We start from the raw sequence: 15,780 nt of genomic DNA on the forward strand, positions 1-15,780 counted from the left end.
GTATTTAAATACTAATCTGATTGCTTGAGAGACAGCAACCACTTTTTTGATCATTGGTATGCTTCTATAAAATTATCCCAAACTTCTGGGAAAAAATATATTAACATTAGAGTTATTCAAAAAATCAAGCAGTGGGTTAGTTCTCCAAATGTCACCAATTAATTAGTGTGAATGTCTAGATTTTCTCCCCTCAACCATCTGTAGAAATATGTAATAGAACAAAACACTGGCTTATGTAATTTAAATTCTCTATTAAAATCTGTGGATGAGATTGAAAATGCAGCATACAAATCAATTTTGAAATTAGAACTAATTTAAAATGTTGTTATATTCCAGACCTCATCACTGCCTATTTGAGACATTTGTTTGTGCAAGGAATCATAACTGAGGTTAAAATGACAACAGATACTGTAATGAATTTACAACTACATTTGATATTGTGTGATTACTAGAAGGTGTTTGATAATAGTTCTCAAAATCATGCACTTCCTTGCCTTTTTTTTTTTTTAGTATAAAGTAAAATGATTTCAGAACCACTATTGCATAGGATTTTAGAACAAAAGAAATTGTAAAAGGTCTGGTTTTAAGTCCAGAGGCATTTTAGACTTGCGTTCAACATAGATCTTGATCTTGAGAAATGTCAAAAGTCACCTTGAGTGGTACTCAACACTATCTCTCTCCCATTGCCTTCACTTGAGAATGAATCATAGGATCATAGAATCATTTAGTTTGGAAAGATTTAAGATCATTAAGGGATCTTAGGTCCAACCATCAACCTAACACTACAACTCCACTGTTAAACCATGTCCACCATCTCTCTTAAATACCTCCAGGGACGGTGAATCCACCACTTCCCTTGGCAGCCTGTTCCAATGCTTACCCACCCTTTCCATGAAAAAATTCTTCCTGATATCCAATCTAAACCTCCCTGGTGCAACTTGAGGCCATATCCTCATGTGCTGTGTGTTGTCCCTATATATAAAATTCACTTCAGCATTTTGAAATAGTGTTGGTGAAAATGGGGTTCTAGCTTCTTTATGATGTTGACATGACCCAGGGTAACTCAGTACAACAAATATTTGAATGCAACATGTCAAACTCAGAGCAGTAATTTTCTTCTCCTTGTGTTCCTAGTATAATTTCTGTTTCCAAATATTTTAGCTTCTGGGAATATAAAACAGATTCTCATTGTGGTTTCTTTCTAAGTAAATGCTAAGCTAACTGTAACACCTGGAGCAAATGTAATATCATAAAACAGACTTCAAGTATTTGCTCATATTTGAAGAGAGTTTATGCTCAGTATGCAAACCTGTGAGTAATCAGCTTAGCTTTATTTTTTCGTGTGCAGAAAGCATATTGAAAATGAGCGCCTCTAGTCATCCACAACGTATCATTCCATCATTTATTCATATCATCTGTTGGGAATGGGTATAATAATCTGTGCCTCAAGTGAGCAGGCATAACAAACCAACAAAGATGTGAGCAATTGTGGATATAATTATAGAATTGTCCCAGCTGGAAGGGAGCCCAGGAAGTCTTTGGTCGAACCTCTTGCTCAGAGATGGCCAGCTGTGAGATCAAACCAAATTCCTTAAGTCCTTGTCCAGTTGTGTCTTGAAAATCTCCAAGAATGGGTACATCTCTGTTAGTTTTAAAATTTGGAGGACTTGGTAATCAAAACTGGCAATAGATAAAATGTAACCAGGGTTTGGCCATTTCTGAGAATAGATTTAATCTCAGTTTTAAAAATTCAATATTATTCACTATCAATCCTGAGTTGGAATAAAACATTAAAAATTTGAAAAAGAAGTGGGTAATTCATAGTACTCATCCATATGTTCTATTGGGTAAATTATGAGAATCACCTTGTCTTAGTAAATGAATATTTGCTGGGTGTCAAAAGGTGCATGTGTTCTACTTTCCTTCTGTAAAATTTAGAAAATTAATCAGGAATAGACCATGGGACAGAAGGTATTTGTTTATCTTGAGAAAAAGGGAGATTGTACTGTTAGATATATAGCATCAAAAGGAAATACAAATAGGACCATTTTATGTTCCTGTACAATGTGAATTTTGTGAACTTTGCACACATGAGATACACTGAAAAATATTTGTAAAAGTGAAGTATAGAAGTTTGCCTTCAAGCTCCCCCATGTTTCAGGACAAGAAAGAAGCAGCCAAATGTTGCTTCCTGATGCACAGGTCTGTGGTTTCCGGGGTATTTCTTGCTTTACACTTTGTGGATCAGTGATATTAATGGTCTGCAGAAGTCAATGTGAGGCAACCAATTTCTCCTCCAGAAAATGACAAAGGCTGCTTTGATGAGAACACATGAGTATCAATGATGATACTATTATTTCTTGTAGGAGCAAGCCACTGTGAAGGTCTTTTCATGCTAAGGGTAAAACTTTCACTGTCCTGTACTAAGAGAGCAGGAAGCCCACCATCACTGAGATGTACTCGTGTGTAGAGATCTCCCTCATCACAAGGGCCTCAGTTCCATCTCTGTTCTAATCTCATTAGTGTTGATATACAACTAAATCACAGCTCAAGATAATATACCTCCATATGTCAGATTTTCAGTTTAAATACACTGACTGGAATAAGTAGCACTAGCAGAATAATTAGTACTTAGCTCCATGATTTCTTTTAGCCACTGGAACTGCTAAGGGGAAGAACAAATATATTCTTAATGTATTGGGTTGGTTTTGGTGAGTGCATAAGTTTTAGTGAGTAAGTCCAGGTATTTCCATATTTGTGTATGTTCATCTGGGTGGTTGGGCTGAAACATTCTTTTCAATAATGGCAGGGGGATTGGAACAAAGTGATACATAAAGATCCCTCCAACTCAACCCAATCTATAATTCTACGGTTGTAGGTATTTTATAAATCCTCCATGTTGCTAAAAAGTTTAGTATATGGCATCAATTAATATTTGACTAGAATACACAAAGAGGATTAACAAAAAGAAGTGAGGCTGACACACAGGGAGCAAAAGTGTACCTGTCTGTAGCCAGCATAAAGAAGAATTTTGAAGGTCTGTTCTTTGTGTTGTGTGTACTTTCTTTCTAGCAATGTGCTTTTTAAATATAGACTTGTAGTTGCAAGCCTTTTAGAAATAGAGTAATTACAGCAGTGGTTATGCAGCTTCTCTTTTTTTTTTTTCCCAAGATAGTAGATTGTGTGGCTTAAGTTTGCTGACTGTTGTTTAACATGTAGAGCCTGCTAGATATCTTATCTTTCATTCCTAGAGCGTGACTCCACACTGGGATTGTGTGGATGTTTGTATAGCAGATATTGGAATAAATATTCTTTAAGCTCAAAGTCAGTTAAGAGCATCCCCAATACTTGTGGGAAGGGTGTTAACCTGGAAAAGATACAAAGCTATTTTCATGCACAGAGCTATTTTAATACTAAATATGGTTAGATTAGGAACAACGTTAGTGCCTGTAGTTCTCTTTCTATACTAGCACTGTACGCTCTCCAGTACAGATGCTGTATTTCTGCCCACTTCTCCCCAACCCAAATCAGCCTTGGGTTGCATTTGCACCTGAACTTCTCAAAGCTTCTCAAAAGAGAATCCTGAAATGTGAGAAACTGGGATTTGCATCCCTTCTCATTTAGAAGCAGTGTACTTAACTTTCAGCAGTGCTCTTGGACCCAGCTATACAGGTGGTAGTGTTTACTGCTGCAGGAAGATGTCCTTAGGAATCTTTTTAATGTCATCAAGGGCAGAGCTGATAGATTCTGATATCATTTAATCTGCAAGACTGAGCATAAAGTACTCAATGGTAGATAAGAACACACATTCCAAAAGCCAGGTGATGGCAGTGGTAGTGGGATACTCTTTCTATGCAACTGACGAAAATTTAGAGCTCTCCTCTTCTGTACAAGTGAGTGATGTTGAGTGAATTGGAGCCTCTAAATGTGCAGCATCTTAATCTGAAAAAGGAGTGTTTAGTTCTGGTTATGCAGAAAGAATAAAGAACTTGAAAGATTCTAGTACGTACTTTCAAAAGAGGATGCTATTTTCTTGCTGCCTACACCATATACAGCAGCCTGCCTGTCTGGTCAGAGCTGAAACCTAATAGCAGTGAGAAGACCCAACCCCTCAGCTGCATGTGGTCCCATCCCAGGTGGCTTCTGCTGCCTCTGTCAGATCTGAACTGAGCCTTGTTTTCCTGGCTTCTGAAACACTCATGAAGAATAATAAAGCCTTTTAATCAAATTCCATTGGAATGGAATGGATTGTTTTATTGATTGCTACAGTGAATGAGAAGCTCACATTTAATGAGGTACAGCACAAAGTCCTCTTCATCAGCTAAGCATTACAAAGGGGTTAGTTCAGCCAACAGCTTGAGCAGGGAGGTGCTTTGTTACCCAATTTAGTTTATGTTTCCAGACATACCAGACCCACTTCCAGTTGCTTATCCATCCTCCGTTTACCTGGGTCCAGATCCGTTCTGGTCACTGGTGCCACTAGCAAGTAAGGTGATGAAGCAGAGATAATGCACATTACATTTTAAGGCACCTGCATCAAGAAGGATGTTACACAAAGCTTTTAATCATGAGAATAGTGTAACTGTAATGCTGTGTGTAGCTTGCCCATCACTGGAGATCTATAAAAGACAGTCACAGAGATGTCCATCAGGAACTGAGACTGCTTTACTAATGGGAATGGACTGGCTGGCATCTGTGTTGGTGGTTTCCCGTAATTTTATTGACATTTTGAAGCCTTCAGAACAGGAAGTGTCTCATTAAGTGTACACACAGCATGCAGCTCACTAGGCTTCTTTAAGGTTTTTTTTTTTTTTTTTTTTTGGTCACTGTGGTACATCAGTAATGCTGCAGGTTGTGGTGGCAGAATCCCAAATCCAAAACAGTGAGCTGACAACTGCAATCACTCCTTCCTTGGAAATCATGAGGGCATAGTAGGAATAATGTAATGATGCTTTGAGCTAAATAATCTTGAAAAAAAATGCTGAGCAATTATACGAGAAAGCAAAAATGGCAACGGAGTGAAAAAAAGCAAAGCTAAATATATTCCATCTGCGGAAAAAAAAAAGTGAGATAGGGAAGGCTAACTGAACAACTGAAGACAGAGAAAAGTTCACTCATTTTCTTCAGTTCAAAAGGATCAGAATGTTAAACTTCTCTGGCACATCAGAGAAACCCTTGTGAATTTCAGAACAACTTGAGCAAGAATCAAGAATCCAAGGAAATGTGAGGAATTTCTAACCTGAAGGCCTTCAAGTTTATATTAGTCATCCTTCTGTGAGCTTATTTCTGCTTAATATATTCTCTTTTTTATGGATAACAAGAGGAAACAGATCATTTTCCCTTTGGCAGTAGTGATTCATTGACCAAAAAGGAGGAAAAAAAGAAAAAAGAAACTGACCAAAGGAATCCATAAATTCTTGAATTCTTGTCAATTTTAAAGTAAAGGCCACATCAAATAGGACTGACTGACATCAGCATCTCTATTTGCTAATTTCACTAGAGTGTGTTTCACTTTTACAACACTAAACTAGTACTGAAGGTTTGCAGTAGCTTTCATATTTCTCAATAAAGTATTCAGTGATGAATTAAAAATTGCATCTATTTCTGTATTAAATTTAATTGACTTCTGCCTTCACCCATCAGTTACTTTATTTGTTGCAAATTGTTGTTTGTTTAATATCCTGTTGAACAAAACAGAGTGGAGGTTTTGATACATTTTTAATTATTGGCTGAAGAGCTCAGGTGACTATATTTCAAGCAGTGGCATTCCTGTAAGTCACTCACAAACCATAAGGATTTCATCATTCTACATGACATTTATTCCAGCTAAAGAACATATAAAGCATACGAATGGCTAAAGAACATATAAAACAAACTTGTCTGCTTGTCTATAAGCCTCCTGCTTTCTCTTTCTCACAGGCACATCTATAAAAAGAAACTATTTCCCAAACATTCAGATGAACAAATCTGGTAAATGAATACGTACAAAAGGGGATACAGGCATACCCTTATTAATTTAGCCAGACAAAATTATTACTTGTGGATCTATTTAACGTTGCTGGAAAGAAAATCTGGGGCTTTGCCTGACTTTTCTGGAGCTTGTGGTTCAAGAATCTGTTTTAAAGAGTGAGTGATAGGAATGGTTATGCTCAGTAGTGAGTGGTAGGAATGGTTATGCTCAGGAGGTGCTGGATTGTGGAGGGCAGGGACGTAGTACATGAGAAATTCAAGTATTAATATATGTGTGAATAGGTGCAATGAGCTGAAGCAAAAAGATGGGACAACAAACTACAGTAGCAGAAAAATGCTTGAAAACCCCTGGTACAATAGTGTTCAGCAAATGTTCAGCTGTTACTCTTCAATAAAACTTGCAGGACAGACTTCTTTAACCAGATGGGGGAGCAGAACCTTAAATTCCATGTTATCTGGGGACAGGTGCTGTTTATTTTTGTAATACGTTGTACAAATACAAAGAATTACTAAGCATTAATAATTAGCAATTAATTTCAGGACATGACAAGTGAATATGTTATTTTTGCTACATGCTGATGCATTCTTATTTCTTATTTCAGTTTGTTTTATTAGACAGTTCTGGGGCACTTAAAGACTACATGGTAAAGTAGTAGCGTGCTGCAGGACACCATAGCAGATTCTTCCAGAAGTTTTTTGTCATAATAATTTTTCTTTCTAAAAGACTGTGCAGAGCCTGCTTTTTAGGTGTTAAGGCCATGGAGTATGTTCATGCCATCCTCATGCAAGCTTTCAGTCTTCTGAGCCTGCTTGAGCTGGGGGAATACCTCTGTCCAGCGGCTCCATCTCAGCAACCAAAACTGGCTCCAGGAGCCCTCCTTTTCCACCTCCCTGCCCTGCAGACCAGCTGCTGCTCTGGATTTCTCTCTATCCCAGAACTCATCTTCAGGCTTTCCTTCTAATACAAATGTTTCCAGGGATGACAGAGCAAACCCAGCTATGATTACAGGCTTGCTAAGTGGAAAACTGATTCTACTAGGTGGAGTTTGACTTTTAAGTGTGGCACTGTGGGGCTGCATGCCAACAGCAAGGAAAGAAAGAGTTTGAATTCAATAGAAGTGTTGGCAAAGCAATTGGTGGAGGTCTTCAAATCTCTCCACATGGATGTACTAAAAAATGATGTAGATCCCTGTCTAAATGACAAAGAAGAACTTAATTGTTGCTGCCATTTCCTAGGAAAAAGAAAGAGGACTTTAATGGGGCACATTTAGAAATGGGTTTTCCATCTTCCGGGCTTACATACAGTCCTTGAGGACTGCAGTGATTTTTCCCTTCTTTTACATCTGCCACAGAAGTTTATGTTATCCCAAAACAGGAGACAGGCATCATTCTCTTGCAGCATTTTTGCAGCAAGGCTGAGGCTACAATAGTAATAAAATGCATGATGCTTTGCAGCTCTGGCAGAGCAATAGCACAGAATATCTCATTTTTGCAGGGACTAATAAACATCACTGTGTAGTTTGAATGGTTTGTCTGGTTATAAAAAAAACATTGATTTTATGAAGTCGTAATAGTTACATGTATCTGCTGTCATCTACTTTTCTGTGCTGCTTCCCTGTAAACGGAAACTGTGTCATGTTCAAAAAGTAGGTATATATTGTGCTATAGATCCCAGAGATGAACTCTCAGAATTTATATTAAGGACCTGCATAAAATGCTTAAGTTATAGATAGGTGCCTGGCTCTTCAGGCTGGGGAACCAAGCAACTGACAGGAATGACCTCTGTAATTCCTTTCTGGTTCAGAAAGGCAATGGAAAACAATGTGCTTTTTACTATGGATAGATTTGGTGCAGGCTTCAATAATACCTGACAAACTGATGGGATGTTTGGGGCTGTCCTATTCCACCCCATCAGTGCCCCATAGAAAACATTAGAAAAAGCTTTAAAATAAGCAACAAATCCTTTTAATGCCTTTGCTGTCAGAAAAGTAAAGCAATGAACAGTATAAGAGCATGAACAAAGAAGGTTATTAAGGAGATTGCATAATAAATAGAGAATGTGTAACAAAAGGATCATTTTAAATATTTATTATGAAGAGCTGCCTCTGTCCTCTGTAGTTGTGGCTGGGAAACACCTTTTCAGTGAAGAAATCCTTGGCATTGAGTGCTGCTGCTTGCCTAACCTTTCTGCAAAAGGGCAACAAAATGAGGGCATGGCTGTAGGTGTGCAGCGTACTGCAGCCTGTCACAGTCAGATGTGCCCAGTCTCTGAGCTGGTGGGTGGAGATCTAATTCTGGTGCCCTGGCGTAGGAGGTCAGGGTTGGCACTCTGGTTGCCAAATGCTGATGCTGAGAGGCAGAGGCAGCTACTGAGATGACAGGAGAGTAAAACAAATAGCTGGGTGGAAGGTCATGTCCCCCAAGTAGTGAGTGTTTTTACTAGCTGGCTTTTTCAGTGAAGAATTCAAAGACAATACTCTTTGAATCTTTTTAGAAACTTTCTATTTGCATTAGAGTAAAAGGCACCTGAAAGAAGTAGAATACGAATCATCACTAGCTACAAATTGAGTAAGCATTGATTTTCTTTTATTTTTAAACTGAATTAGGTGTTTTGAAAAAATAACCTTCTTGGATCTGTGATCCAGATGGAGCTCAGTATAACATGGGATACAGGTGCCACACGGCTTGTAGCCTTAGTTCAAATTGCTTACTAGTGTAATGGAAAGACCTACATGTGTGTTAATTTTGACCTTTTCAGAAACTAATTTATTTTCCCCTGTGAGGTAGTACTTCTGAGTTGCTATACATTTTACTGGAGGCTCTCTTGCACTTCTGCTCTTTTTCTTCCTTATTTTTACACTCGAGATTTTTCCTCTCATACATTGAAATTCGTTTACCCAGCATGATTTTCTTTGGGTTTTCCTTATTTCATTAATGTGTGATACTACTTGATGACTTTTTCTATTATGCAAAAATTTCAATAGCAAAGGTATGCACAGAAGTCTATATGTGGATTCCCTCAATCAAGCTAATTTAAATTTTTGCATGTACATCTGATATTTAAAGTAACTGATTTTTAAAGTGTATCTGTACTTAGGGAAGTGGCTGAAGTTCCCTCAAAGATGAAATGAAATGAAACGTAGGCTATCAAGAGGTTAAACTAAAAAAAAAAAAAAAGTCTCATAATTAATTGTGTTAACTTTTTGAGGAGGTAATAAAAGTGTGAGGGTTAGGGTTGAAGTTGTAGTTCATGCCTTTGAAAATTGCTCTATTTTTTACTTAAGAAATCCATTTAATGTACTATATTTTAGTGCTCTGTCCTTGTTCCTTGTCCTGCACCTTCAGTAGAACCTTAAATTATGTCTGAATCTGAAGAAGGACAAAGGACACATATTCTCTCATCCATTTGTTTCAGTGGGTTACACAAATTTGAAGCAAAGCAAATAAAGTCAAATGTCTACATGAATAACTGTTCTCCTGCTGATCTTTTTAGTAAGACATCTAACCCTCATTATTTGACATCATCACTTCAAAAAATCCAATTTGACCCACATCTAGTGACTCTAAACTTCATGGTAACCTCCAAATGCAGGCATCCATTGCCAGTGCCAAAGGGGCTGTGACACTGCAAGTGGAAAATGTAGAGGCGGAGAAGGTAAAGGGATTCATCTGTCATCTGCTTAAAGCTGTACTGCAGGAATCTCTCCCTTTTTTTTTTTTTTTCCCTTCCCATGGAACTTTTAGAGAAGAAATACAAAATGATTATGTCATTGACTTCCTTATTGTGAACTACAAAAGGAAATAAGAAAACAAATGTAACAGCAGCAAGTCCTAGTGTAAGACTCTAGGGAAGCCTAGAATATCTATTTTCCCATTTTCATTATCTGATTTGGGAGAATTACCTAAGTGTTTTGACTTTGATTCCTTTTTGTGGTAATCAAATGCATGTGTTAAGTGAATTGTTTCCTGGTTTTCCACTTTTCAGCAAATTCAGAGCCTTGACCAGCTGCAGAAATTCAGAGAGGATAAAAATGAGTAATTCAAGGCAGCACATTTATAGAAATGTTTTAAACACCCTTCTTAGAAAGCTGATACAAAAATAGAAGGTGATGAGTTTAAAAGTTTGTGGTTAACTTTCAAATATCCCATGTGTCAGTTGCCCTCACTGGACTTTAAAAACCCAGTGTAAATCCTGCCTTGGAGAGGATTTAGTAGCCTGCTGACTAACTAGAAAGAAGCTGCATGTAACAGGTGCTTTCCTGGAGAGACTGCAGCAATAAGCATATTTGCTGTCATCAAACCCTCTGCCAGGAGCCTGGGAGGGCAGGTAACCTTCAGTAACCTGCAGACAGCCTGGTCCTTCAAGGACTATTGTTGTGGTTTGTTTTTTTTCCATCTAACCTTTTGGTTTCCAACCTTGTATGTAAAAGCCTGACCAGGTATTGCTAAAGAAATATTTTGGTAAGTCTGCCTGGTGTTGGAAGATGAGGAACACAACACCTCTGTAACGGAGTACATGGTGTTGCAGTGTGTCTGTGCTTTGCATGGCCACCAAACATTTTAACTGAAGTTGTTCCTCAGTTTTTTACTCTCACATCATCCCATTAGACCCCTCTTTCAGACTGAGGAAAATCTGGGGCTTTTAGTCCTATGGTGGTAGCTGCAGTCTCTGTAGATGTCTTGTCTAGTTGGAAAGAATAAAACAGAAAAGACAGACTGGACTGGGAGATTACAGATGTCAAGAAATACACTGGAGATACAAGTTTCATCAGAATAATATGAATAGTACATAATATACATAATACAATTAAGAGAAAGTTCAGAAGTTTCATGGAACAAAAACATAGATCCATTTTCCAGTCAGATCTATCCATCAGTACCTTTTTTGTAGTACCCATCATTCAGTAACTCACCCTTTTCCCAGCACATAATCCTGCCTTCAGCAGCACTTGATAGACACATCAGATATGCTGTGGCCAATCCATTCATTGATCCCCCCCACTCTGGCACCAATCAATTCAGAATATGTCAGAAACAGATAAAAGAGAATTAAAAATCTAGTCTGAGCTTTATCCCACCCATGTCCCATTAAGGGTTTCTTTTGAGTTAGGAGGCAGGATTTGACATTTTCCTTCTGCTTTATCTTGTACTTCTGTTCTACATCCTTTATCAGTGTGCAGTACAGATAGAAGATTTCATGCTTATAATGAGTAATTCAATTCACATTCTTCTGTGCTGAATACAGGTTCAGGTGATATTAGCTGAATTCTGAATGAGGTACAAAAGGCTTATGAATATAAGTGTTTCTCTTTTCTGGGTGTGTAAAATGATAACCAGCTTTAAAGAAATATTATGACTGAAGACTAGCTGGTGAGAAAAAGGCATTTTGTGATTGCCCTGTGGTGTTCCTGTCCAGGAATTAGGGCTCCATTGTGCTAATCCTGCTGAATACAAGGACTACAAAGTCTTGGTCTCTTCCTGCAAAGCTCATTTGTCGAATTTATAAGAAAAGATAATTTTTAGCTTATTCTCTGTGGAACTTCATCTGGAGGCCCTTGGAGGGCTATATCTAAAGGGATCTGCAGAAATTAAAGACATCAAGTTTATTACCAATAAATGTTAATACACAATGTAAATGTAAAGTACCGATACATGTAAATACATGATGTAAAATAACTGAAAATAAGCTATAAACTCAGTTCAATTATGAAAAGTTTAAGGAAACAGATCAAAGAAGATAAACACTAATTCAGATAATGGACAGCAAAGAAATAAACAGGAGTGAGAAAGGAGGGACAAAGCTTGTGGCTGTACCACCAAGATACACAGGTGGCAAGGCTTAGTCAAACAAGGCTTTAATGGTTCATTTTCATCAAGGAGAAAGTTCAATAAAGATTTTAGAAAAGGAAAAATGTGATTACTGATTGGAGCCCTACCATTCCACTGAACAATTTCACATGCAGAAAACCCCAATGCAAAATTTGTATTCTTAACATGACAGAATGATTTATGAGGCACTGTGAAGTTGTTTTCTCCTGTCTACTAAATCCATTTGATTCTGCCTCTGTATAAACTTGAAAGTTATATCAGTTCCCTTCCCAGATTATTTTTCCCCCTCATCACCCATGCTCATTGGTTTGTGATTGTCAGGTTGTTCAGGAATTCGTGCTTCTAGGATTTAACAAAAAAAGTGTTGATTTCAAGAGTCCATAGGCAGTATTTCGGAAGATGCGCTTTCCAGCTTTTGCTATTACAGTCAGGAATTGCAGGTCTGAACAAGGTAATGAATTATCCACAGAAAACATTGTGGCCAGGCAGGCTGGGTATCAGCCATAATATTAAAAAGCCATGGCAGAAAAGTTTTTTGTTTGTGTTTTTTTTTTTTTTCTTTCATGTTCTTCTTCTATGCCAGATATGATGCATATATTTCTATGTTTCACTTGCATATATTGAGCAAGTGACACATAAAAGTAGTCCTAGGAATTTTATAAACCCTTAGCCCCCAAGCAGGGACCTTACCCAGCCTACAGTATAGAGCTGAGATAACTGACAATGATGGGAGTATGTTAGAAAAATTGTGGAAAATTGGTGTTATGTCATTTTCTAGCCCTGTTTGGATTGTTTCAGACGTACACATTTAAAGGCAACTGTAAATATGTATGTATAGAAAGCTGTGTCTCCAAGGAACTCACAGCCAAAGGAAGCTTTAAAAAATGTTGAATAGGAGCTGTGGTTTCCCATGGTGATTTTGGGTTTGCTTCAGCTCCACATGGAGGATGGAGGAGCAAGATTCACAAGGTGGGGCAGCGGCTGGTGCTTGTGGCAAGGGACTCGGCTCCGTGTGGAAGTGTCTGGAGAAGTAGCTCACTTATTCTTATTTCCAGTGCCCTGGTACTCCTCACCAGTCTTCTGTTTCCTCCATCATGGGTGATATTCCTAGGGTAGCCCCTGCCTTGAAAAACCTCATTTTACATCTGAGACATCCATTTCTCCTTGTATTCATGACCTCATGCATGGCACCACAGAAAGATTGTCTTATTTGTGGAGATAGAGGTGCCACTTTTTGCTAACTTTAGCCTTGTTAATAAAAGCAAGTCAAAAATGTTCACTGGTTTTAAGGACACATAGTGAAGTAGATCAATAGAGGAAGGCAGAAGGTCAAAAAATCTTACGGGGATCCTGGACCCTTTGACTTTCCTCAAAAGTTGGGGAAAGTAATTCTTACACTAGTCTCTAGCATGAAGGAAATATATTTTGTGGTGTTTTTTTCTTTGTTTGTTTCTTTTTCCTGCTATAAGTTCCTGGAACCTTCGAAAGTACACTAATGTCTGCCATTTGTTTTTTTCCCCTCATTTATTTTGCAAATCTCAAAGCTTGTAACAACTGTGATACAGATGCTTCTGGCTACGACAGGTTTCTCATGTGTCATGTACAGGCACATGATATTGCAAAAGCATGCCTCCTTTTTTGTACCTAGAAATGGAGAGGCGGTATTCAGAATAACCTGGTGGAAAACCTGCCTCATCTCCAGCAATACCGCACGCATGCAAGGCTTGGTTAAGCTGTGCAGGCAGAAGCAGTCCTGCTTCCACCTGCTTCCTTCGTGCCTGGACCCCGTCTGGTGTCTCCCAGCGCCACCCAGATTGCAGATCCACACCCATCTGCCAGGAGCCTGCTTTTCTGTCTATGGGCCACTGGCAGTGTTGGAAGAGCTGAAGATTCATGCATTTTTATGAACTTCTAAGGCACTGTGACTTGCAATGAATGCCAGCAGTCACTGTACTTGCTTAAAAAATTGTGCCATGCCACCCGCTTTTTCCTTCAAGTCATTCCAAATGTTGCTTTTCTTCTGAGTTTTGTCCCCTTAGTGTATGCAATGACCGTATCTCCTTTGTTTTCTGTTCACAGAGTGGTTTACAGACCTACTGCTTCCTAGTGTTTGCTGCCATCTGCTTCGCAGGAGCCACCTACCTGTTTTTTGTCCTGCCTGAAACAAAAAACAAGACACTCAATGAGATCAGCCAAGCATTTGCGAAAAGGAATAAGGTCTCTTTAGAAATGCAAGAAGTGAACCACTACTCAGGAGAGAGGAAATCAAGTGCAGAGCAAGAATCAAACTTCACTTCTTCGGTGGACAATGGGGAAACCAAAAAAGGAATCGTGTAAAAACAAGGATGTTCTTTCGGGAGGACTGGGGGAAAACGTTCTTTTCATTCAGTATGTTTATAGCAGTGCACAACTTGTATTTTTAATGTGACAGCATGAACTGCTTCCTCCTTGAATACATTTTAAGTGAGTACTGGTGAATTCATTAGCAGCTAGGGTGAGTGTAGAGGAAGTGGGAGGCAGGAGTAGCAGCAGCTGTTTAAATAAATAAGAGACTAAGTTTTCTTGGGCACCTGCAAAATAGGTGGTATGGCGACAGGGGTGGGCAATATAGACTTGGAGAAGCAAATTGGCCTTGCGGAGCAGAATTTGGCCGAGCACAGCTGTGTGGTAATGGTGGGGTGTGTGTGCACTTGGCAGGAGATGAAAGGGAAGCGATCCCTGCAGTGTTCAGGCTGCTGGGAATCAATGCAAGCAAACCTGAAATGGGACCAGCTTGCATTTCTCCACGTTTTCCAATGTGTCGTTAAAGTTGTACATGAGATTGAGTGCTTCAGAGAAGACCGGTGACACTCCCCTGACCTCTGAGTCCATTTCCAGCTATTTTGGCTTTCCATTGCTTCATCCAAAAACCTCCCAACTTTACATAAATGGAGAGCTGAAGGTCCCGATCAGTTTCCTCATGTCTCTCACAAATCCTGATCAACTAGTAATAGAATTGCCTGTAGTTTCTGGATTTGCTGGCACTGCATTTCTGTGGAAATTATTTATATATATATAAAAGAATAGCTGTAGAATCTTTAATATGAAAGAAAAGCTAAACCTCATGGTCAAGTGAAAGAACTCTGATGTATAGCGTGTAGCAGTAAAAAAAAAAAAAAAAAAAAAAAAAAATCAAACTATGTTTCCAAGGGTGTTTTTTCTTTTCTTTTCTTTTTTCTTTTTTCTTTTCTTTTCTTTTCTTTTCTTTTCTTTTCTTTTCTTTTCTTTTCTTTTCTTTTCTTTTCTTTTCTTTTCTTTTCTTTTCTTTTCTTTTCTTTTCTTTTCTTTTGCTTTCCTTTCCTTTCGTTTCCTTTCTTTTCTCTTTCCTTTTTCCTTTCCTTTCCTTTCCTTTCCTTTCCTTTCCTGTCCTTTCCTTTCCTTTCCTTTCCTTTCCTTTCCTTTCCTTTCCTTTCCTTCCTTTCCTTTCCTTTCCTTTCCTTTCCTTTCCTTTCCTTTCCTTTCCTTTCCTTTTTAATTTGGCTTTTCTTTTCAAGCTCATTTTAAAACAACTCCTAGGAGCCAAAATTTCCATAAATGTAGTTTCTTAACACTCAGATTTCCAAAGGAACTTGCATACCTATTTCTTATTTGAACACTAATTTTCATTTGGGCATTAGATTCTGAAACTCTGGACCTTGTTCATGTGTATAAGTTTCTAAGCTATTTAATGCATTGTAAAACTGTCCTCAAGGTCTGCTTAATTTCATGATAGCAAGACTCAGCAGGCTGCCTGGTATTAGGGGATCCATTCCCTTATATCTGGGATATTTTTAATGAACATCATCTTTCCAGTTTGCAATTATGATAATGGTTTTTCTTGACTCTTCTAGGTACCTGGATGCTGAGGGGGGTAATAAGCACTTTTAAATTCAATAGATAACTGTTGTTTTGTATGAAAAGTCAGTAAGTCTTACAGCTGCCGTCAGTAAGGAGTAAGGCAAA

The 15,780-nt window shown here is 38.3% G+C and overlaps 1 protein-coding gene across 1 annotated transcript in view; it reads left to right on the forward strand.

The window, feature by feature from the left end:
* SLC2A9 (solute carrier family 2 member 9) overlaps positions 1-14,984 on the forward strand; it is a 101,216-nt gene extending 86,232 nt beyond the window's left edge. Inside the window, exon 12 of the mRNA XM_040556448.1 lies at positions 13,879-14,984. Within this exon, the coding sequence (XP_040412382.1) occupies positions 13,879-14,136 (258 nt within the window). The 3' untranslated portion in view covers positions 14,137-14,984. The remainder of the gene's footprint in view (positions 1-13,878) is intronic.
* The last annotated feature ends 796 nt before the right edge of the window (positions 14,985-15,780 follow it).

This window comes from Cygnus olor, chromosome 4 (genome assembly GCF_009769625.2).
Source record: "Cygnus olor isolate bCygOlo1 chromosome 4, bCygOlo1.pri.v2, whole genome shotgun sequence".
Classification (NCBI taxonomy): Eukaryota; Metazoa; Chordata; class Aves; order Anseriformes; family Anatidae; genus Cygnus; species Cygnus olor.